The sequence below is a fragment of the Cyrtonyx montezumae genome, unplaced genomic scaffold (genome assembly GCF_038088225.1).
Source record: "Cyrtonyx montezumae isolate F1298 unplaced genomic scaffold, pur_monq_1.0 scaffold_24, whole genome shotgun sequence".
NCBI lineage: Eukaryota > Metazoa > Chordata > Aves > Galliformes > Odontophoridae > Cyrtonyx > Cyrtonyx montezumae.
The window spans coordinates 11,355,117-11,378,743 of record NW_027071981.1 but is presented as its reverse complement, the minus strand read 5'-3'; the positions used below and the strand labels follow the sequence as shown (position 1 = coordinate 11,378,743).

The 23,627-nt window shown below is 36.4% G+C and overlaps 1 protein-coding gene across 8 annotated transcripts in view; it reads right to left on the bottom strand.

Moving 5' to 3' along the window:
* Positions 1-23,627, bottom strand: part of CDC42BPA (CDC42 binding protein kinase alpha) — a 155,088-nt gene that overhangs the window by 86,978 nt on the left and 44,483 nt on the right. For all 8 annotated transcript variants that reach the window (XR_010622409.1, XR_010622408.1, XM_065739676.1 and 5 more), the window contains 3 exons: positions 20,376-20,459; positions 16,734-16,829; positions 14,399-14,547 (listed from right to left, as the gene is read on the bottom strand). Coding sequence is in view for 6 of the 8 variants with exons in the window: in XM_065739676.1 (XP_065595748.1) it covers positions 14,399-14,547; positions 16,734-16,829; positions 20,376-20,459 (329 nt within the window). In the remaining 2 variants the exon portion in view is untranslated. The remainder of the gene's footprint in view (positions 1-14,398; positions 14,548-16,733; positions 16,830-20,375; positions 20,460-23,627) is intronic.

The window sequence follows — 23,627 nt, the reverse complement described above, 5'->3', positions numbered from 1 at the left end:
GAAGAAGCACTGTTATATCCTGTATGTTTTACTGCTCTTCCCCTAGGCCAGTGTAGCTTTAGATTCACCCCCCCACACTTTCTTTTTTAATCTTTTTTAAAAGACTGCCTAGCAGAAGGAAGAACATTTCAGAAAACAACACTGCTCTGCAGCCGCTTTAATGTGCTGCACAGATCCTTTTTCTTCTTCTTTCATCCAGTAAAGTTATACTCAGATACTCGTGATTCCTATTTTTTCAATAGACATTGGTGTTGATCAGAATGTCTACTAAGAAAAAAGTAGGGTGAGGGGAAAAGCTACTGAAGAAAAACAGACATCTCCCACTTAGCTGTGTCCTAAATTAATATCATATAGGTTAAAAGCTAATGGAAAAGTCAGCAATTAAAAAAGTAGAACAGTGGAAAGCAAAGAAGCTACTACTCCTGAAATAATAAACCTAAATTTAGGATAATCTCTCTTGTTTCTCCATCACAACTTGATCACATTCTTTACTGTACTGCAAATACAGCACTATATTTATTACCTTCGGATTATTTGAAATAAATAAATAAAAATCAAGAGCTCTACTTTTGAGTTGTGAAAACCAGCAAAAGATGCTGCTGTTAAACACAAGCAATGCAAAGAAAATTTTAAGAGAAAGATTAAAAGCATGCATGAAGGCATGCTTACATATACCTGCAAGAAAAAGAAGAAGAAACTGTCTTTCACTTGCAATTTTGATCATTACATGCTATTGCATATTTCATGTCAGTCATACGAGCAGCTGCTAGTTCAGCCTGTTGATAAAGGTTTAGCCCAAGCTGAAGCTCCCCCAGGCTTTGCAGGGGGACAGTAAGAAAACAAATTAGCATCTCAGAAGAGTGAGCAGTTGCAAAGTTTAGTGTGGAAAAGAAAAGCAGCACAGGAAGACTGTATCTTCTCCTGTAAGCTATCATATGTACCCAGATAAGTAACTGTATCACTACTCTCTCATGAAACCCCGGATGAAGTCATCTACAGAGAGAAATACACAGCATGGTAGAACCCATCAGTAGAAGGAGCCAGAGAGAGAAATAAAGGGCATCAAATCCATTATGAACATACAAATCCTGACACCTCTATTATGATGCATTCAACTACTGTTATTTTATTACTACATCATTTAAGAATCAAAATGTGTATCTACATATTTTTTTTTAACAATTGAAAAGTGAATATCATGCCTAGTTGCTGATTCTGAGCATGCCAACCAGGAACACAGAGCTTCACTGCTGAAACACCTAATGCACCACATCACAGCAGCTATTGCTGGCACAGCATTCTCACCCACAGGACCAGACCTCCCCAGCCTGAATAAAGGAAAGGCTGCCAAGGAATCTTTTGAATGAGAAGCTCCACCCTGACAGGTAGTAAAATACACATTTACATGGATATTTGACATGAGCTTCTCAGGTGTTCAGAGCTAATTCTGTGTGAAAAGCATGCAGGCTTATTTTTGGTTCAGGAGGATCCCAAGGAAGAAACAGAAGATTCCTAGAAAGCTCCCGTGCCAACCTGAAAAAGCTTTACCCACTTGAACAAGTTTTCTGCTCTTACTTTGCTATTTTGGGACAGTACATGTACTTCACTTTTTGTCAACAAACTTCAAAGTGACAGACTTCAGATCTACACAATTTGCATCTGGAATTCACTTCAGCTCTTCACACAAGGTGGCTGTGACCCATGTGACATGTGTTTCAAATTCCTACACTGATTGCTGAGGAGATTATTTCAATGACAGCCAATTTTATGATTAATGATAGCTGAGTGGTAACGTGATACATGTCTGATTGTGTCAAATTTTCTGGAGCTGCCAGGTGAATCAGAAGCCTGTTTCTAGTGATTCAAGGTCTGTCATCTTTAGCTCAATATATATTGAGAAGTTACAATGAGGAAAGAATAAGGTAGGAAATAATAAAATAAGGCAATAGAAATAAAAAAGAAATAAAATATGGTACTTTTTAAATTCAATTAAAATATTCTTGATTTTATATACCTAAATTATGAGTGTTTTATTAAAGACAGTCATACCAAGAACTGCAGCTACTAAGAGAAAGCTGTGGTTGGATAGGATAGTCAGAGTATACCATCTTCACACAGCTATTTAGGAATATTCAAATGTACAAAAAAACCCCAACAACCCACAACTCTCAGAAATCACTTGTTTTTTCAATCTTTTTGCTTCCTTTACTCCCATGCTTGTTTACCTTCTCATCTCCTCCTCTACTTAAATAGCTGGTCACTTGGGGATCAAAGTTGCTATTTTCAGTCATTTAACCTACAGTTAATCTCATTGTTGCTTGTCTTTTAAGTAGAATTAGTTGCCTACTGTGCATCTACTTGCTAACAAGGAGATTGACAGTAAGTGCTTGTTTATAGGTAGTTACAGGTGTATTTCAGAACATATTAACAAGTAGTTTTAACCAATTTTAACACTTTTAGAGTGAGTTGGTGTTTTAACTTATACAATTTGATTAATGTCTGCATTAATCATTCTGTCTGAGACTTTCCTCTGGAATTCAAATTGAAAAGCAAACTCTCTAGAATGTGAACAGGAGTTCAGAACTTAAACTAGCAAGTAAACCAGATACACAAACACACTTTATTAAAGTATACATTAGCAGAAGTAATCAAAAGCCTTACTTGGCCATATGTGCCAAGAAAAGCCTGAATAAAAAACAAAGTATAAATTTCAGTAATAAAAAATGAATATCCTGTATAACCTCCCTTTACTTTCAAAAGTGTGGAGTGAACAATCACTCCTGACTGGTGCCTCAGCCCAAACTGGGAGGATTCTTCAGAACCCACCATCAGCCAATGCCTTCCAGCACTGCAGTTATTTAAAACAAAAAACAAAAAAGCAAAGTTTTTCAACAATTCTCAACATCATCAACATAATTAACACAATATCCCAAAACTGAAAATAAAAATAAATGATATTTCCTGCAAAAGTTAGCAGTTGCCTACCTGCTTAAGAATTTGCTTTCATTGATTTAAAGAAAAACATTGAAAAACCAAGGACACTAACTACTGTCTCAAATTGGGTACTAAAAATTCAATCTGTTATAAATACGTAAACAAGAGAATATTTGGTTCCTTTAATAAATGAACACATTGACTAAATTATCTTTCTTCTATTAAGTCTGGAGCAAAAGAGTATATCAACTTCATAGAGTAGTAGGAAAATAATGCCCAACATTTCCTTAGTACAATAAAGGAAAAACCTGAGATTTCAATCACATATGTAGTTACGAATATAAAATTAAAGTTGAAAAAGGATCAGCTGGATTTGAATTTTACACACACGAAAAAATAGAAGTATAACTCTTGACCTCTCCTGAATACTACATCTAAATTCAATTCAACACTAATAATCTATTTACAAGAAATTCTTCAGCAAGAAGTGGAAGACCAGACTGTGCAAGTAACTCAGCTATCTTTTCAAAAAACACTTATATACAAAATAAATATCATGCTTCTAGCTGAATTTTGAGGATCTTTGCGGCTCTTTTCCTACAGTTCAGGTGCATTCGTAAGTTGAAGTGTTTCTTGCTAGGGAAAGGAAATTTCATCACTGTCTACAGCTACTAGGAGGTTGTAGCAAGGCGGGTACCGGTCTCCTTTCTTGAGTGAGAAGCACTAGGTTGTGAGGAAATGGTCTGAAGTTATGCCAAGTTGGACATTTGGAAGAACTTCTTCATAGAGACAGTGGTCAAGCATTAAAACAGGCTGCCCACAGCAGTGGTGGAGTCCCATCCCTGGAGGTACTGAAGAAAACTGTGGAGGTAGCACTATGGGACACAATTAAGTGATGGGACTTGGAGTCCAGCCATCAATCTGACCTATCAAGATCTTGAAGGCCTTCTCCAACCTAGATGATAATATAGTTCCTTAAGATCCAATAAAATAAAAATGATACAAGACAACAACCTATTACTGACACATTTAATAAAGCATGCTATGATGGGAAATCACTTATTAGAACAATAACAAGAATTTACCGGTTACATTCTGTCTGAATTAACTGTATTTTCCCTCTTAGCTAGACCCAATTTTTCAGTTTCTTGTTCTGTCTACAGGCAGCTTTTAAGCTCTTCACTGAAGGGACTAGCTCTGACTTTCTGCATGATAGCACACAGCAGATTAAGAATATTCAGAGTTCTTCTGTTTAATAAATAACATATATATAATTTCAAATCATGATAAAGTTATTATTGGATGCCATCAGAATGAAGCCTTAGTTTTGACTGGGATAGCATTAATTTTCTTCCTAGTAGCTGATATAATACCATGTTTTGGATTCAGGAGAACAACAATGTTGATAGCACGCTGGTATTTTAGTTTCTGCTGGGCAGTGCTTACATTAAATTAAGGACTTTCCAGGTTTATGTACCACCCTGACAGAGAAAAACCTGGAGGATTACAGGAGGCTGGAATGGGACAGAAACAAGACAGCTGACCCCAACTGGCAAAGGAAACATTGCATACCATATGGCACCACAATAAACAATAAAACTGAAGGGCGTAGGCATGGGGGAGCTGATGATACCCAGAAACTGGCTGGGCATGGGTCAGTCGGTGGTAAGCAACTACATAGCACTTGAGTTGTATACTCTTTAAAAATCACCATTTCTTCTTCAATTTCTGTCCTAAACTTGCTTTATCTCAAGCCACAAGTTTTACTCTTTTTTCTGATTTTTTTTCTGCACAATCTTCTTCAAAATATTCCAGCGCATTAGAGATTTTATGTTGGCTTTGTCACTGTAAAATATTAGTGTAAATCATTATGAAGAAAGACAAATACACTGAGACAGGCGCAGTTTTGGCAGACAGCATCACAGAAAGATTGTGCTAACACATTTAAAAGATAAGGAAACAAACCAACAAGTCATATTGGCATAATGCAGAAGACACTACCTTATTTAAAAATCTCTGGACAAGTTTTGGATGTTGTTACTTTCTTAGAAAAAGCAGGAAATGACAGAAGAACATAAAAAACAGATAACAGAGTCTTATCTCCTCAGCAAAACAACAGTGAGCAGCTTCCACATTTGAGTTTCTAATTGAGCCGGCAAAATTGTTAGTGAGATATAACTCAAGTTTGCGTGTTATGTTTTATCTTTTTAGCTTCTTTTGATAAGGTATCTTTCTTCTGTTAACTTCAGATGTCATTATTATAAATAGCATTTTTTCCTTTTAACTGCAATCAAATCATTGAGAACGGATGAAGCTTGACATTAAATGCTGCAATAAACAAATGCTGCATTTCTTGCCCTTGACATCTCCAAAATCACTCCAATTATTTTTATGGTAAGAGACAAGTTAATCTCATTTATGATATTCAAATGGGATTCATGTTGCTATACATTTCAGTATTCACAACTCTCCTGTGCATTTAACTGTCAAAAGCAATCATGACATTAGTCCTACGGAATCTCAGACAAACATTTTCTAGGAACTATGATTTAAAGCAACAAAATAGGCAAATTAATGTTTACATAAGAGTTGCACATTTGCAACAATTTTTTCTTTTTGAGTACGTTAGGCAATAGACATCGTTGTAGACCGTGTTTTTGTTATTTCATTTTTGACACCAGTTTGGTTTTCATTTTCTTGAAAACAAAAAAAAAATGTTTTATGACGCAAGGGAATTGCAGAAGATATCTTTTCTCTGGTGACACAAAGGAATGGCATGGAGCTGAGTCAAGGGAGGGCTGGGGGGGTTAGGGAACAGCTCTGCCTCAGAAGGGAGTGAGCACAAAACAGGCTGCCCAGGGCAGTGGGCACAGCCCCAGTGCCAGAGTTCAAGGGCTGTTTGGACAGCTCTCTCAGACACAGGGTTTGGATTTTGGGTGGTGCAGTGTGGAGCTGGGGTTTGGACTCATTGATCCTTGTGGGTCTCTTCCACCTCAGGACATTCTATGTTTCCACATATGTTTAACCTTCAACCGCAGACAGTTGAAAGATTTTGGTATACAGAATTAGTCAGTTTGAAACAAGTTGTGGTAATAACTTAGCTAAGCAAAGGTACCACAGGTCTACACAACATTTAGTATGATTAGTTGTGTTTAAGTGTGCTTGTATAAACATAACATACCAAGATATTAACATAAAAAATTAGCATTCAATTAGTCTGATGTCTCTGGCATTTCAAGCGGATTTTAAGTACATTCTTTTTCTAAAAGATCAGTGAACTAGATATAAAAACCAGAATTCCTTACTTTTGCATAAGAATATTTTACAGTCTGTAAAAATGACTCTTCGTATGGAATCTCTTTAATGCACTGGCATGTATGCTTAAATCATACAAAAACAATGAGATCAAAAAATCTGAAAATTAATGCATTATTCTCACAAAACAGAAATTAAGGGAAAGAATAAAAATGTATTCTCCTAAAGACTCTCATCCTATAAGCCACTCAGAATTTGTTCAGGTGACTTCAACTTGTGAGACAATTATAGCACCTGAAAACCAAGGAAACATGCAAGAATAAAGGCTGAATGTACGTCTAGAGTTCTACTACACAAAGAAATATTTCTATGTTCATTAGTATGCGTTTCTTCCTTTCATTGTTGTTAAAAACAAAGTGCATTGAAACTAAGATTCAGATATAATAAGCACTGCAATAACTCCCTAAAATCCCTGATATCATCAGACTGAATGAAGAATGTAGCCAGAAGTTGTAACAGAAGAATTAATTTAGTCTAAATGTGCCCCAGTAACTCCTGCAGTACCTTGGCAGAAAAACATCTCCAAACTTTAAAAATAATAAGAAAAATGACAAGTGCACTGCCTGCTTAAAAACACTAAAATTACACTTACTAAGAATAAAGGACACTTTACCGAAAGTGCCTTCATAAGCAAGTTGTAGATGTGAAAGACTTTCTTTCAACATAAGAAAAAGCATAAAGCACAATGTTCATTTAAAGAGAAAAAAATGAATATTTTTTAAACATCTCAGGCAGAAACTTAAGGCCTGAACTCTCAACTACTACACTTCAGCAGAATCACAGAAGAGATGCAACAAAGCAGTGTAAATGCAATTTCCTTTCTAGGCTTAATGCTCAACTTCCTATAACAGGAAAATACAATTTTGATACCAATACATCAGATCTGATTCAGATGAAATTTCAGACTTCCTCCCCCTTTTTCCTCTTCTAGACAGCATTTTCTGTTTTGTTCCTTTCTAACACCCTTTTCACGGATTTTTCACAAAATAACTGACTGAAAATTACTGAGTTACAGTATCAGTTTCCTGCTGCATGAGGAAATGCTGAAGGCTGACTCCCAGTAGCTAATAAAGAAAAACTGACAGCATAAACATCACAGCACCTGAGTCAATAAAGAATTACACACAACTTTCCCAATAAAACTGTACAAGGTCTTCCTTCCGTGACCCCAACCATGAAACCTTCCAAAACAGAACCACTCACTTTGTAAGCAGAATTCTAACTTGCAGGGTATTAAGTGACATACTTTTAAACTTATTTAAGAAGTCACAAGTTGGTAATATTTTGTCCTTATTAAAAAGGAGCAGCTTGGAAAAATATTTACTGTAGGACAGCATCAATGTAGACAAGTTTATCTGGACAGAATTGACTTAATTGCCTTTTCAGGAATCAAACTCCTCCACTTCACACAGTGATATTTTTATTTACTGAAAATGAAAAGGGTACCGCATATGATGTTACCAAATGAAAATTTAAGACATGGTTAATGGAAGTACTATGAAATACTGGGCTCACAAAGACCAAACAATTGAACAGAAAGTTGGTAGAACACAGAACAGGTAGTTAGCCTGGTTCCAACCTAACAAAAACGACCAGAGAAACAAAGAATCCATGTCAGAACTGTCACATTCATATCTGCCAGCATCATTCTGAACCTTCCAAGCAAGAACAAAATCACTGGAAGCAATAACAACCTATCCCTCAGTCACCAAACAATGAGCTATTTACATCCTCCAAACCACAGCCACCAGTACTAAGCATTCAGAAAGAATAACAATGTTTCTGTCCTACTTTCCTACTATTGATCCCGGATATCAAAGCATGTACTTGGAGAAAATGTTTCCAGGTCTGAAATAATCAGAAAAGAACGAGTGTAAAATTACAGCTTCACTCATATAATAACAGCTTACAAATGGGAATGTTTGTCTTCAAAAGAAGTTTCAAAATTGCAAAAACACCTCCAACTTCCATCAGACACTGAAAAAGTTCTCACCTCAGAGTTGCGTTAGTGGATACTGCACAAGTCAAATAAAGTTTGATGCTCAAAGTAGTGGTATCTCCTCAGAAGTCCCCACACATTTGGTATCCCCTAAGCCTTGCTATTAACATCACTACTTGGAAGTTTTTGTTTTTTTCTTTAAATACGGAGTAATTTAGTGGAAGATATTTGGCAATAAGAATTTTCCCATTAAGGCATATGGTTAAAAATGACTCTTCTCAATCAAGCTTTATTTCCCAGTTGTCTTGTTTTCAGTGTTAGCAGAGTTTTGCATGCTTGTGTTTAACGATAACCACATCCAGTTCCAACCTAAGCAAGGTTCCATAGCATCTAACAGAATGCTCTTTGAAGCAACTGCACCCAGAAGATACACTAATCTTCATTAAAAGAAAAAGAAAATCATATAGAATAAATCATCTTGTACACATTTCTTCTTTGCTTATGAGTCTTCTTTCTAAAAAGAGACAGTTGTCAAGCTAAAGGACTGATGGGGAGATAAGAAAGAACAGAGGGATGTGCTCTGTGCCTCACTGGCCTTCCCCAACTGACGTTAATCAAGAATGTCCCTCTTTAGTGGGGAGGTATCAGACATAGAAGGAGAAGGTTTTATTTTTGAGGGTTCTGCAGCTACGTACATTTAAGAAACCCCAGCTCCAAGAGTTTATTGTATTTTTTTAATTATTACTGTATTTTTAATAGAATTCAACAAATACTCAGATATTGCAAGTAGCAGTCACTGGGTGTTGGGAAAAATGGAGTCACAGCATCAGAAACAAGACTTTACTGACAAGTTCAGCTTAAAATAATTCTCTCTGTCTCTCCTTTCTTTCTTTCTCCATCAAATAGACTGGGGAACTGACCCAGATTAAAATGTAAAGTCACTTCTAACTTGGACCAGTGTCCTCAATTCAGTTCACTGCACAGCCCCACAAATCCTTTTCAGCAGAGCTGAAGCGATGTTTGTAGCCTGGTCTTGGGGAGAGTGGAACAATGGGAGAGAAGAAAGATGGATTTGTAAAAGTGCCTCTGCTGAAAGGACCACTCAAGGCTACCATCATTTAAGGCATTACAGTTCACATTTCTCAATTCCTTCTGCTCAAGTAACACAGAATGAGAGTCCACAGTAGCTAATGCATCCATTACACTCATTTCACTTAAATTAACACTTCCACTAGACACAATATTGTAAGAAACTGTTTGACTTCTACATTAGAGTAAATCCAGTCTAATCTCGACTAAATGCTCGACACTGTAAGTATATATAGGTCTTTGATTTCAAATACTTACAGTTCATCACTGCCTCCTCAGGAAATCCTATCAGCAAATTCAAGTCAAGTAACATTAGCCTCACACAGCCCTCACAGCAGATTGGGTGCCACCCTGAAGCAGTAGCCAGCAGCACTCATAACATAAGGGGTCATGGAGCAAAATGAAAGCCCAGAGTTTGTAAACATGATCTTTGTTTCCAGTCCTTTCTCAATGAACAAAATGAAGAAGAAACAGCCTAGACTCACAGAGCTCTCCTACCTCTGTTGAAGGAATACCTTGCAAGAGACAACAGCAGCTCACCAAATACCCACTAAAATAACTTTGCCCTTCAGTTTTCCATGAAAAACTAAACCCTGCAACAATTCAAAGCAATACATTTTTAACAGACTATCGAAACACTCATGTTGTTTTTTCCTTATTTTTCTAGCTCATTTCCTTCGTTCTCAGCATTTTGTAAGGACATCATGTGTGTGTTCAACAGAACGTCTGTTGCAAAGTCTGATAAACATCTAAAATATGTTGCTGCTCTCTTTCAAACCCACAATTATGGTTCACTTTACCAAAGGCCAGAGCACTTGGCACTTCTTGGTGCCAACTCAACTCAGATGTACCGCGCAACGCAGCTAACTCCCTAGACATGCCTTCCACCCCCAAATTTTCCACTTAGGCAAATTAATGATCCGAAAGATGGTATACACCCAGAATGCAGAAAACCACTTATTCAGCAAGTCAGAAATGGATACATTGGCACTGAAACTTATAGTTGAAAGTGAAACGTATCCCGAAAAGAATCCCGGATTTCAGCTGCCTGCTAGCCACTGTAAATATTTCAGGGATGTCCCTAAGATGATTTTTTCTGAGAACAAATGGTAGCTTGTTAGAAATAAAGCAGAAGCAGGCTTGATAGGGAATAGACAGCTCCTTCAAAACTCTAATGGATTTCTTCCCTCATGTTCTGTATTTTTTCAAAAAGGATGTCACTTCCATTGAGAATTCAGCTGTTCTACATTTTAAGAACTCAAGTGTTGCGGCAAAGCCTGACTTAAATTTTAGAAACTGATACAGAAAAATGGAAAGAAAAAAATAATTGTATTGTTACTCAGAATGTTAAAATACTTCACACTAAAAGAGTGGAAGCCAGAAATCCAACTGGATTCTGACATACCTCATGGATCTAGTTATGTTTACACTTGGCATGCCTATCTTTTCACATGTAAAAGGGGACATCTGAAATGCATGTAACTTGAGAGCTTGCCTTGCAGTCATGGCTATTTTCCCATAAACATAACCAACAAAAATAATAATTAACATAGGTGTTTCATAATCCTTCCAAAACATTTTCTTAGTAAGAAAGTAAGCGAGGTTTGTTTTTCTTCCAGTGGCAAGCAGGCCTTTTAATGGCTTTTCCTTTCTCCCATTGAAATGGCTTTAGACAGGAAGCATTTACCACCTCGATTTCCATCTCAGATAAAATAATACAGAAACCCATGATGCCATCAAAATAATTACTGGTTTTTTTTTTTAAATCACCACTGTATGGAAAAAAGCAAACATATTTGAAGTAAGATAATATGCTTAACTGTAGCTACCTTCCACTGAGAAAATTCAACCTTCAGCTGAGTATTTGATAACACGTGCAAATATAAACTTTTAATATATCTAGTAAGGAATTAAACATTTCTAGGAGCGAAAAAGCCTTGAAACTGAAATTAGTATTAATGCCTGTAGAGACTTTTTCAGTTGAAAAATCAAAATAAGGTGCTAAAATCTGTAGAAATTCAAAAAACCCAATATTGATGCCAAAATAAAAGTAATATTTTGCCTCATTTGACACTGATTTGCAGAAAACTAGCACACAATAATATTTAACCTTGGCCTACAAAAGCAAGCATGATTTCATTATTTCAAATTGGTTATTTAAAGTATCAGGGTAGGTATAAGCTCAACACAAACTCCCAAGGAAGTGAGAGTTATACTTCAGTACTTTCTTCCTCATTGTGAACACCTGCATATATACTTAGATGAAGTTTATTCCTGAAACTAATCTTGGTGCTGTCAATGTCATATGGTAATCACAGGAACACGGGTTAAAGCTTATATAAAAGAAAATCCTGTATTGTAAACACTCTGAGCCATCATTCAACTATCAAGTAAAACACTATAACATCCATTCACAGGAATTATTAAACCAGAAATGAAGAACTATCAAAGATTTAATTCTGTTTATTTCAAAACTTTACTGCTTACACTATTGGACTATTAATTTAAAAAGCAAATAAAAGTGAAAAAATATTCTAAAAACAGTTGCACTTATATTTTCAGCTGGCAGCTTTTCTCCATCTTGGTTCATGTGGTATTAGGAGACAACTTTAAAAACAACTTACTTGCAGTTCCACTAATAGATTTGCACCTCCTTCCCACTATTAATTCATCCCATAGTCCCACAGTGCTACAGCAGAAATCGCACTTAAATTTGGAATTCTAAAACTTGGAACATTCTTGAAGCGATTTTGTTTAATAACACTGCTGTTGATTATAATTAATGTTTGAGAGCCATAATCAGTGCTATTTTAAGAAGTGAAAGTGACTTCCATCTCACTTCAAATTGGTCCGCACACCAACTACTGCCACACTCAGTATCAATCCCAAACAAAACTGGCTGACAACAAAGTAGTATTTAGCAACTCCAAAGAACAAGAGTTGCACGGTGAAATGATAAATAGAAATGCATTGTTTTAAAGGTATAAAAACATTCAGAGAAAAATAAAACTATCATCAGGATACAATACTGTATGGTTAATTTGAGAAATCTACCTGAAAGAACTGGTGCACCAACAAAAACAAAACCATCTGCCATCTCATTTTAAGGCGTGTGTGGGGGGGGAAGCCAGCCAATAAGCTTGAGAGAGGTGTGCCTAACACATCATTTCTACAGCTCATCACATGGAATTCAGTTCAAAACTTGATGGATATTGACATATCACATATGGCTATCACAGCTGTAACATTACTTTTTAATTTTAATAGTATTTCCCTTTCATTTCTCCTGCATCCTTTGCTGCATGCAACAGGCTCCCAGAAAGAATGAGGCAAACAGAGCTAAACTTTCAGTATAATAGTATTAGTGGCATTTACACGTGTTTTCTCTTCCTTTCTTTTGCTTTAACAGTTGCAAACATCCTACTAATAGTGGACAGGTCACATTTCAGAGACCGATCGTTTGTCATACAGTCAGGTTCCCTTTACATTTTTAATCTTTGCAAAACATTTCCCTAGAAACAGGTATTGTGTTACAGCACTATTAATGATGAAACGAGCAGACTTCTTGTGCCAAGGGCCAAAATGCCAAATATAGAATTTGGTTTGTAAACATAGGAACCTCACTGGCAAAACTACAATTCAAACAACAAAGGGCAGATTCAATGGGTTTTTTTTGTTAAACATTCGATCTTTATGCCTGTGCATTTATTACCATTAGTATGTTGCTTTGGTCTGAAACTCTACTTCATGTTCCATCCAAACTTTACATCTACATGAGATTTTATCCTCCTCAGAAAAGTTACTACACGTGCAGGGTTAATGGTTAAAGTATGCCTTTGTAGCATGTGAGGAACTCCCCACGTGGTAAAAGAACAGTTCACTCACAAATGCTAGATCCAAATTAAAACTGAATACCATTTCTCATTACATATTAAACATAGAAAAACTGTCAGAAACATACAGTTGAAATATTTAAAATTCAAGAAATCCATTAAGGAAAATACTTTGTTTAGGCTTCTCCAAAAGGCGTTATCATAAAGAGCTCTTTATCAAGTACATGGCTCTTCAAAAAAACTAGCAGACTTCAAAATATTCCAGGAAAGCCATTTGCAGTTTAGCATCAATTTCATATTGAAGCACCCCTAGTTATAGCTCCTTGATGAAAACCCACAAGGTCAAAGGAAAGAAAACAATTTAGTAACAAACCAAAGCCAACTGCAATACACCTTTTGAACAAAACAAACAACAATGAAGATATACAAAAAATCTATTCTTCTGAAGCCAATCAGACAAACATGAACAGTAAAAGCAGGACTGACCAGTACAGACAAAGGACAATAACAGTCGTATCAGAAGAGCTGGTTCTGCCAGGTTAATGATACAGGTTAAGTAGCTGAGTTTTCCCACTGATTTCCATCAGAGCAAGCAAAGTAAGTTTATTCAGAGTGCATTTAAAACTTCTGCCTCTTGTAAAGTAATCCTTTGCTCTGCGTACAAGAACTACCACAGAATTCAGCAGAGAATTATACACTAAAGTAAAGATGATGCTAGGTTTACAGAAAAAGCAAAGAGCCTCCAAGAACACGAGGGACAAACAACTTAAAACTTTCCTTCAAACAAAATATATTACTCTTAACTATACCAATGTACAAGCATGTACCACAGTTTAAGTACTTCCACTTAGAGAAATATCATTTTGAAGACGACTTGATCAAGTTTAAAAAAATATGCAAGGGAAAGGTGTAAGAAATCCAAAGTAGAATACCAAAATAGTGTATTTTCAACTTTCGTAGATTGAACAAATGAACTGAGAACTGGAATCTAATCCTTCAATAAACCTGGAAACAGAATTGTGAGAAGATTTGCTTTTATAACTGAAGGATCATTGATTTCAACGCATGCAAAATCCACTGCATGCTTTTGGATACTCATGACGTCTCCTTACTCATATCTCTGATCAGATGGTACAAGACTATCAACAGCTTTCAATATTCAGAAAGCAGAGGCAGCCACGCTTACTACACTATGGCAAATACTTGTTAGTAGCTTAAACACTGTAATGGGAATTACTTTCACTCCAGCAAGTAATTCCAACAGGAATCTGGAACCAAAATTGCTTACCTGTGGACATAATGCAACTGATGCACAGAATCAATAGCTATCACCATTTCAGCCAAATAAAAACGAGCCATATCTTCAGGTAACCTGTCCTCAAACTTGCTGAGCAATGTAAGCAGGTCTCCTCCAACATAATAATCCATAACCAGGTACTTTGGAGTGGGAATGACAAGAAAACAAAGAGAAGAAACAATTTATTGAGTTAATTTGAGACTAGAACCTAATTGCTGCATACGAATTAATTTATTGCAAGAATTACCATGGCTTTACAAATTACAAAATGCTTGTATGCTCCACAAATTATACCTGTTTCAGTCGCATTTAAATATTTAACCTACTTGCACACTTCTTGATTAAATGTATCCATATACAGTAAGTCTCACAGCAAAACTTTATTGCTTCATCCAATGTTTCTGTCAGTTATGATACTTAAATACTCAAACCTTATATACATCACAAAATACTACTGAATGAATGCACCATTCTTCCAAGAAAAAAAAAACTCCACAGACATAACACAAGAGATTAGAGTACTTAATACAAGTTCAACACAGCCATTTAATCCCTAGATTACAGAATAATTTAAGTTGGATGAGAGCTGTTCACATCATCTAGTCTAGCTCCATGTGCTCAAGGAGGGTCAGCTACATCACGCTGACAAGGACTATGGAGGCCAACTGAAATCTGAGTATCTCTGTGGATGGAGACCCCTGAGCAGTCTCTTTCAGTGGTTGACCACCCTCAGAGCAGAAAAGCATTTTCTTGTATTCAGATGAAATTTCACGTTTCAGTTAGTGTTAGCATTGTCTTCTGCTCTGTCTCCAGGTGCTACAGAAAAAAGTCTGCCTCCCTGGTCTTTACTCACCTGCCATCAGGTATTTATACACACTGATGAGAGATCCACCCAAGACTTTACTTCCCTAGGCTAAAGTGTGAAGCTCACTACATCTTATAAAAAAGATGCTCCAGTGCTTTTGCCATCTTTCAAGTCTTGGACTGGACTTGCTCCAGTAAGGACCCTGAAAGTCAATCCAATTTTCAATTCACCATACTGCTAACTTAACTTATACTTTGTCAGCTCGCCTACAATGATGTTAGGTGACAGTGTCAAAGGCATTCCTAAAGTCAAGCTAAACAGTATCCATTTCCCAATATATACTACTCAACTGATTTTTTAAGGACACATCTATTACATCCTATGATGTTCTAATAAAAAGTACATAGAGAAATATTAGTACACACTAAAACGATGAGAAACAGCATTACTGAGGTTTTCTCCAAAAGGCTGTGAGATTCACTCCTACTAGCAAACTATTGAAAAATAGCTGCTCTGTGCTTAGTGAAAATACAGAAGTGGAAAGACTGCTACAAATTCCAGTAGACTGCTACTGAGTATATAGTATTTACCCTGTAATGTTGTTGATAGTAAGACCAATACTACATAAAGCATGAAATCGTTTATGCTGCTCACATTAAAGCGTGAAACAGGATGGTAGGTTTTTAAGGCAATACTTTTGATTCATAAAATGCAGAGCCCTGTTTCTATATAAACTACACCACAACCCATATATCTCTAAGAATCTGAGCTGAGAGAAAAGCTATAAATATTGCAATTCTATGATGACTCTGTGCTTCTTCTATTGCACACAACAGAAAAGGTTTTATATACTAGAGTTAAGAGAACGTTAGAACTTATTATTGATATGGATTCAAAAGCACAAAATAATACAGCCTAGATTTGAAAAATCCACCAATGTGTTTTTCTTTATGTTTTGAGTCATAAGTATTATTAGATCTGTAATACCACAATAAAATTGTATTTTATTTGGAAAAAAATCACTGAAAATCAGTATGCTTTCTCATACTAACTTCTTTTCTGCAAGTCTCTCAAAATATTTGAAACTAAGTAACAGTCAATATTAAAAAGATGCTTTCATCCACAGCTACATCTTCCAATTCTTATTTAAAATGACTTAGTGGCATTCATCCAAGCAAGAACACTTGCTTTATAACATGTATGTAGTTTTAAGTCTTCCAAAAAAAAAAAAAACAAAAAAAAAAACAATCAGGTAACTTATTTCAAAAATGAGGCTATTCCATATTTTAACTGTAAAGCAGTAAATAGGTAACATTTATCATATAAAAATAAGTCAAATAGAGTTTAGGTCAGTAAATTTTCATTTTTATTCATCTAGTTAAACTATCCAATTAAATCCTATCACAGATGATCATAAGGTTTGTACAGTCCAGAATACACAATTAGTAATCTACATTTGTCTCTCAAATCACAACTAAGAATCTGAATTTCTATTTGTATGTACATAAAAGCAATACTCACTAAATAGTTTTCATCCTGGAACGCGTAGTGTAACGTTGTGATCCACTGGTTATCTCCATTCACTAACACATCTCTCTCTTCTCGAAAACATGCTGTCTGAAGGGCAAAAAAATAATCATTATAAGGATTTAAGTAAAATACGCTAAGAACCACATTTTGCCAGTTGGGTATTTTTTAATATTACACATGGAAAATTACATAAATCTCACTCAAAGTGTCACTTATTACACTCTTTAAACATGCTAAAATCTGTGTGAAATAATGCATCAGAAAAGCCCACTTCCTTCAAATGTGAAATTATACTACTTCTACATAGCTAAGTGATGCAAGGGGAGAAAAAGCTACTGCTTAACACTGAAAGATAAGATAAAATAGATTTATAAAGATCAATAATGGCATTATAACTTCAATAGGACAGCAGAACAGGAACATGGGTCTTCTGTCATTCTCTCATCATGCTATCAGTCTCTTCCCTTGATATGTTGCAAGGATTCAAAGTAGGCAAAAGTTGCCTTCACGCCAAATGTAACACATGAAGAACATGAACAGAAAGAAATACTACGGACCACCTCAGTGGAGAACACAGCTTCGTAAAGAGACAGACAAAGATAAAATGCAAAGAGAAACAATTCTGAAAGCAGCAAGGCATTTAATTCAATGTAAGTCTTGCAACGTGCCCTGAGAAGCACATAAAATACATCAGCAAAACTTTACAAATGACAAACATGACCTAAAAGAAACTACAGAAAACAAAGATGATAAATCCTTTCTGAATGGATCGAGCTTTGAAATGAATATCACAAGAAAATTTAAGGAAAGATAACACACAATTTTGTAAAAAAAAAAGACTAAAAGATAACATAAATGAAACAATAATAACTGTAACTGGCTCTATTAGAAGGTAGACGGAAAGGCAGAAAAAAAATACAGACAATAATCTCTTCCAGCACACTCTTCTACTTCACAAAGATAGTTAATCAATTTGAACTGTGCTCTCTCCCTTATATCCTAGCAAAAAGAACAAAAACAAAAATTTATTTTTACTTTTCCAATTTCAATTCTACAAACAAAAGTCATATCCCAGACCTCTGACATGGTTATTGCTTGCTGTGAGATCTGAAGAGCAAAGAACAATGAACCAGCATTTTAGGTTGAGCTATGCAGAACGTATTCAGTATGAATAGATTCCTCCTCCAACCAAATAAGCTGTAACAGGTCTCATTTTGGTGAGCACAGTGAGTATGAAAAAGGAAAAAAAAACCACAATGCTATGTTTTAATAATAGCGCAATGCATACTGAAACTTGGTAAGTTAAATATCACCCAAGGTTGTTAAACAAAAAGTAGACTTGAGGGTGGGAAGAGAAAAAGAGGACCTTCAGAAGGAAGAACAGCTGTTTGTGCTTCCGTTACATTTTTTCCTTACTTGTTTATAAACTCTTGGGATATTTCAGAGAAATACCACGAACTCTTCACAAGGATGACATGTAGTTTCTCTACTTGTTACACAATTCAGGGGTTATATAATTCCAGTTGTTTTTGCCATGATTTAACAGAAGGCTGTGCATTCCTCATGCACTCTAGACACCTACCTCTGGGCAGAGTGCCTAGAGCTAACAGCAACAGCTATTATCCCAAAAATCAGTTGAGACAGTTGAGTATTCTAAGTGGTTCCTGGACTCTGCGTTAATTCGTGGCTAAAAAAAATATGGTAGCAGTGGTTCCTGTAATTACTGTAAGTGTTCAACTATAGAAATTCATGTTCTTTGCATTTTTACACTGCCTTCAAATCAAAGAAAATTCTAGAGTAGCTGTAACTGCATCAGTGTAAAAGTGGTTTATATATCAACACAATTCTGCACAAGGACATACAGCTCTTTAACATAACTAATAAACAAGCCTACTCCTAAAAGGAAGGTCTGCATTTGCACCCTCTCTCTCTAGCTTGCTGGACAGCCATGTGGCTGAAGACTTTCATCACAATTCCCAGAGCACTGTACAAAGCAACACCTTCTCACAGACAAAAGGAAGAGATGCACAGCAAACTCCATTCCTTCTCCTATGGACTCAATATGCATCTCTGGGGTCTGTCTCTTATGAGAACATAACAACAGTCCTGAATGAAATTTCTGTAAATGGGCAGGGAAGACTGAACCCTTTATCTCAACACACATCATCTTCCTTTAAGCACAGTCCATTGAACTGTTGGCAGGGACTTCCAGAGATCACCTGATCAAACTCCCTGACCCTCTATCATGTTATTGTGGCCTTCAGCCAGCAAAGGATTCAGGTCACTCAGCTATTTGGTGTAGGTGTCTTAGCAGCTCAGAGTCAGCACCTCTGGAAGCAGCACTGACTGCTTCCATGCTGCATTTTATGTGTCCTGATCTCTCCTGAGCCTCAACTGGCACAAATGCACTCACAGTAACAGGTCTGAGAATGTAACAGGAAGCCGTAATAGACATGCAAGGTAATCCTTGTACCAGTAACGCTCCCAGTTCTACTCCACATCTCTGAATTTTCTACAGGACCAAGCATTTGGAAAATTGCTCTTCATAATACAAAAAATGACAGTGATCTCAGACCTCATTTAACTTCCTCGTAATGAAGTTTCTGCATACAATTACTCTCTCAGAATTTGCACTGAATACCTTAATCTGGCATTCACAACCCTCTAAGTACACACTCCCTTTGTGTTTTCACAAATAAATCTCACTTCCCATGAAGATAATACAGGCATATACAAACAACTTAACTGCCATTTACACATATACCTATGTGTTTATATTCCTGGAACTGTGTATTTTTCCCATGTATTTCTGTGCCAATGCAGCACATTGCTAACGGAGCCAAAATGAGTCATCACTGTTCCAAAGTAACGATAGTGGTGCATTCATCAACATTATGAGTGACAGGTTATAGCTGCTGCAGATCATGCCTTGTAATGCATTTTCCATCCAGATGTTTCTCTTTCCTCTGCATACCCATGGATTACAAATACATGGAAAAACAGAGCTGTAATTCTTTTTAGACTAATGGTTCAGACTTCCAGAAATTAATCTAGACCCGAGGGAAAAGTATTTTTAATACCTTACACAGAGAAAATCCTGCAAACTTATTTATAACTTTATTTTAATGGAAAGAATTGGCAATTAAACTAACTTTAAAAGTATGTATCTGAAAATAGAGTGGAACTTCATTTCTGGTCATTTATTTCTCACTAAAATAAAACCTACCATAATGACATTTGTCTTACAGAGAAATACCTCTTTATATCAAGATGTTCAGTATCTGAATAATTCCTGAATAAAGATGAAATCCATTATGTATGCCTAGCAATAAATAAACCTGTGAAAGACTACTGAAGTACATACAATATAACGTTGCTCGTATAGTAGGTAATTCTTTGACAACTACATAAAAAGTGTACCACATTCAGCCTCACCTAAATGAAGACACTGTGCCATTAACCCTTCTTAAAAGCTGCTTTAAGCTCACTTTAATTTGAATCTGCATACTGTCATTAAGTACTGAAGCACGTTCTTAATCTGTATATACACGGTTTTCAAGTGGAAAAAGTAGTAATACTTCAGAACAGTAAATGGGTACACGATTATTATAAAGAATCTTTCCATAATCTTACTTCAGCTCTCTTCAGCATCTCCCACTTATTAAGTATCTTCATGGCAAAAACCTTATCTGCATTCTTCAGTTTTACTACTGCAACCTGGAAAAGATAAATGAAAGGTAAGCTGAAACATTAAATACATTGCTTTTCATTTTAGGAAATAGAGGATTTTGAGTGTGGTTCTCTTCAGTGTTTCTTACAATTAACTTTATCCATGCACAGTACTATGTCATCACTATCCAGAAACACTCATGCCACAACAGTACAGGATATTTATTCTGGAAAAGATCCAAGTCTATTTCAAGTTTTCATTATGTATCACGCTCCCATTAAACATCATTCCTTCCAATACAGGAGTATTTCTCAATCACACTTCTTTCTCTAACATCCACATGAAGTTACCAAGGACTGTACACTTTATGTTCTTGGACTCCTGCTTCCAGTATTACGCAGTAATTTAAATTACAGACCCACCCAGAAAAGCCAACAATTTAGTATTCAGTTCCTAAAACCAAGAAACAATATATTTTTGGTTTTTGACACAAATTATGACCGCTACAATTTCTACTCACATTTCAAAGAAGTGCACTAGACTTCCTTTGAAGACATGGTAAGGTATTCCTTCACATTTTTCCACCTGAAGTTCAATGAACCCTTTTATGACATCTCTGGTCAGTGGTATGGAAACACCAAAATTCCCATTTTCCAGAAAAGCAGTATTGAAGAAATCAAGCCCTGCACCCCTTTGTTGTCTGTTAAACATTATATACACAGGCACATGTCATAGTATATTAACAAAAATCAACTGATGTAGTCTTTTTCTATGAAATTTATAGCTTGGGTTGATTACATTAAAAGCTAAGAGTATTTTTAGGAAAGGGTAAGGAAAGAAATTTACATAAACATGTTTTCACAGTCAGGGTTCCCTGGGCAGATAAAGCTTTGCATCTTAATCCACCGAGCCATCAATCTTTCGCACACTCAGAGCTGCCTATCAAAGTGAGACTTTGCTACCATCCCAATGATAGAAAAGCTACACTAGCAATACATTTTACTTGCCATCCCCCAACTTCTCCATTCTGTCTAATCCCTTTCAAATAAACCTTAAGGCTTAAGGAAGTAAGGTCATCTCTGTGCGCGTTTGGCTACAAACCAGCATGCTATCACCCAGATCATCTTTACCATGCAGGTCTGGGACAGAAAAAAAAAAATGCAAAGGTTGACTCCCACATTCCTCCTTCCTCTTTCATAATCAGTAAACTACCTCCATGCAAAACCAGTGATAACAGAAAGTACATAAGAATATCCCACAAACATCTTTGCATCACCTTCACATACATCAGCTGCAGCAGCTTCATACATAGGGCAAAAGTACACATTGCAGGACCTCAGACGTCTAACTTAATCTAAAAGCGTACCCCCTGCTAAGCTATAGATTCACAGACAAGGCAGCTGTCACCTCCCACATGGGTAGCAATGCATTATCAGCCCTGCTGCTGACACTGCTACCTTGAGGGCTGGAAGCAAGAAAAAAAGAATAGAGAAAGGTACTGTATCTATCCACTTGTTTAAACTAGCTTATAAAGTGAAATTTTTAGAGGCTACTGAAAGGATAAAAACTGAGGCTAATGTCCAGACCTGAAATCCCTCCAAGGTGCTTTCAAATTTGAAATACAAAAGTAGATTGTTCGCCTATAATCTCATGTTATTTCATAAAATACACCTATACTGAGCACCATAACTTTCCACAGGAGGAAAAGATGAATCCTCTTTGCAATACATAAAACTGCTATGCAAATTTGAGTCTCTTTTTACTTTACCAGCTAGGAATCCGTAAAGTCATATCCGTATTGTTTTTTAATGAGAAATGGCAGGAAGACAAAGCCTCAAACCCGCAACTAGCCAGAATTTATCTAATCAAATTGTATCTTATCTGGGATGACATGTATCTCCCTCCACAGAGTGCACTCTGCAATATGAAGCTACTATGTTAGCATCTTAAAGCATTTGGCTATTGTTGTGGAGAAAAATAAAAACATTGGTCCAACAGTTGACAAGATAGCTGCTGCTTGCAGTGAAAGTATTTTTACTGCCAGCACCACTGTCACTGTAGGACAGTCAGGCAGAGGATTAGGCAGAACACAGGGATTTCTATTCCAACTTCAGGGTTCTTTCATTGCATGCTCAGCAAAAGGCTTTTCATGTGTTTGTTACAGTTTCTTCCCCCAAAACTATATTCCTTAATCTCTGAATTACATATGTTCATTGCACAACCATGTAATATTGCAGTGCCCTATACAGCACTCACTTGGACATCAAAGGAGTCATAGTGCTGCCTTTGGTTAACAGCTGGAGGACAGGGTTTCGCACAGTTGAGGACTGGGTACCCTAGAATGTCTGCCAGTATTGAGTAGTGGCTGAAGAATAAAAATAAGCTCAGGCTTCCAAGCTGTGTTTACAATCAGAGGCAGCCTTTCAGTTCGTGAAAGTCACTAATGTTACTCCACTTCAATAGCCACTAGGCAGACTATCAGAATCATCACGACTTGTACAATCACAACACCTTTTTGCAGGTGTCTCAGAGCTTTATGGACATAAACTCTAAAATGATTTTCTCAGGATTTGACTGTGAAATAATAACCTCAACATCTCAACAAAGAACAGTCTGACACTGTTTGGAGTCTGAAAGCTGATCACAGACACCACAGTGTTCACATATACACAACACTATATGCTCTTTGTACAAATGCTGTTCTGATGTTCACCCTTCCCCAGTGAAGCTGTCAAGACAGAAGAAAGACCCGCCATTCCTAAGTAGCTATCCTGAATTGCCTTCCTATTGGAATGTACTAAAAGTGGACACTTGATATACATATATATTTATTTCTTCTGCAGTAAAGGTTTTTTATTTGCTTGCTTTTTTTTAATGTACATTTTCCTGTGAGCAGCTCAACAAAAATTACTGGTATGTGCTGACGTAAACATTTTGGGTTTTTTTTCCCCCTCATTCTTTGAACAGTTTTCTGTACTTCCCACAAACAGCAGCATTGTTTGGTACTCTGCCAATTAAATATCTTCTGCTGCAGAAAATAGTGATCTTAAAAATAATTATTCATAATCATAAAGCTAGGCCAGAAGCTTCTACTGAAGAGGAAAAAGAAAAAGAAGGGAAAAAAAGGCCAGCACTGGCTGATGAGGAGTGCTCAGCTCTCCAGAAACAAGCACTGAGTTTGAAAGTAACATACAGGGGAACTAACAGATATATGG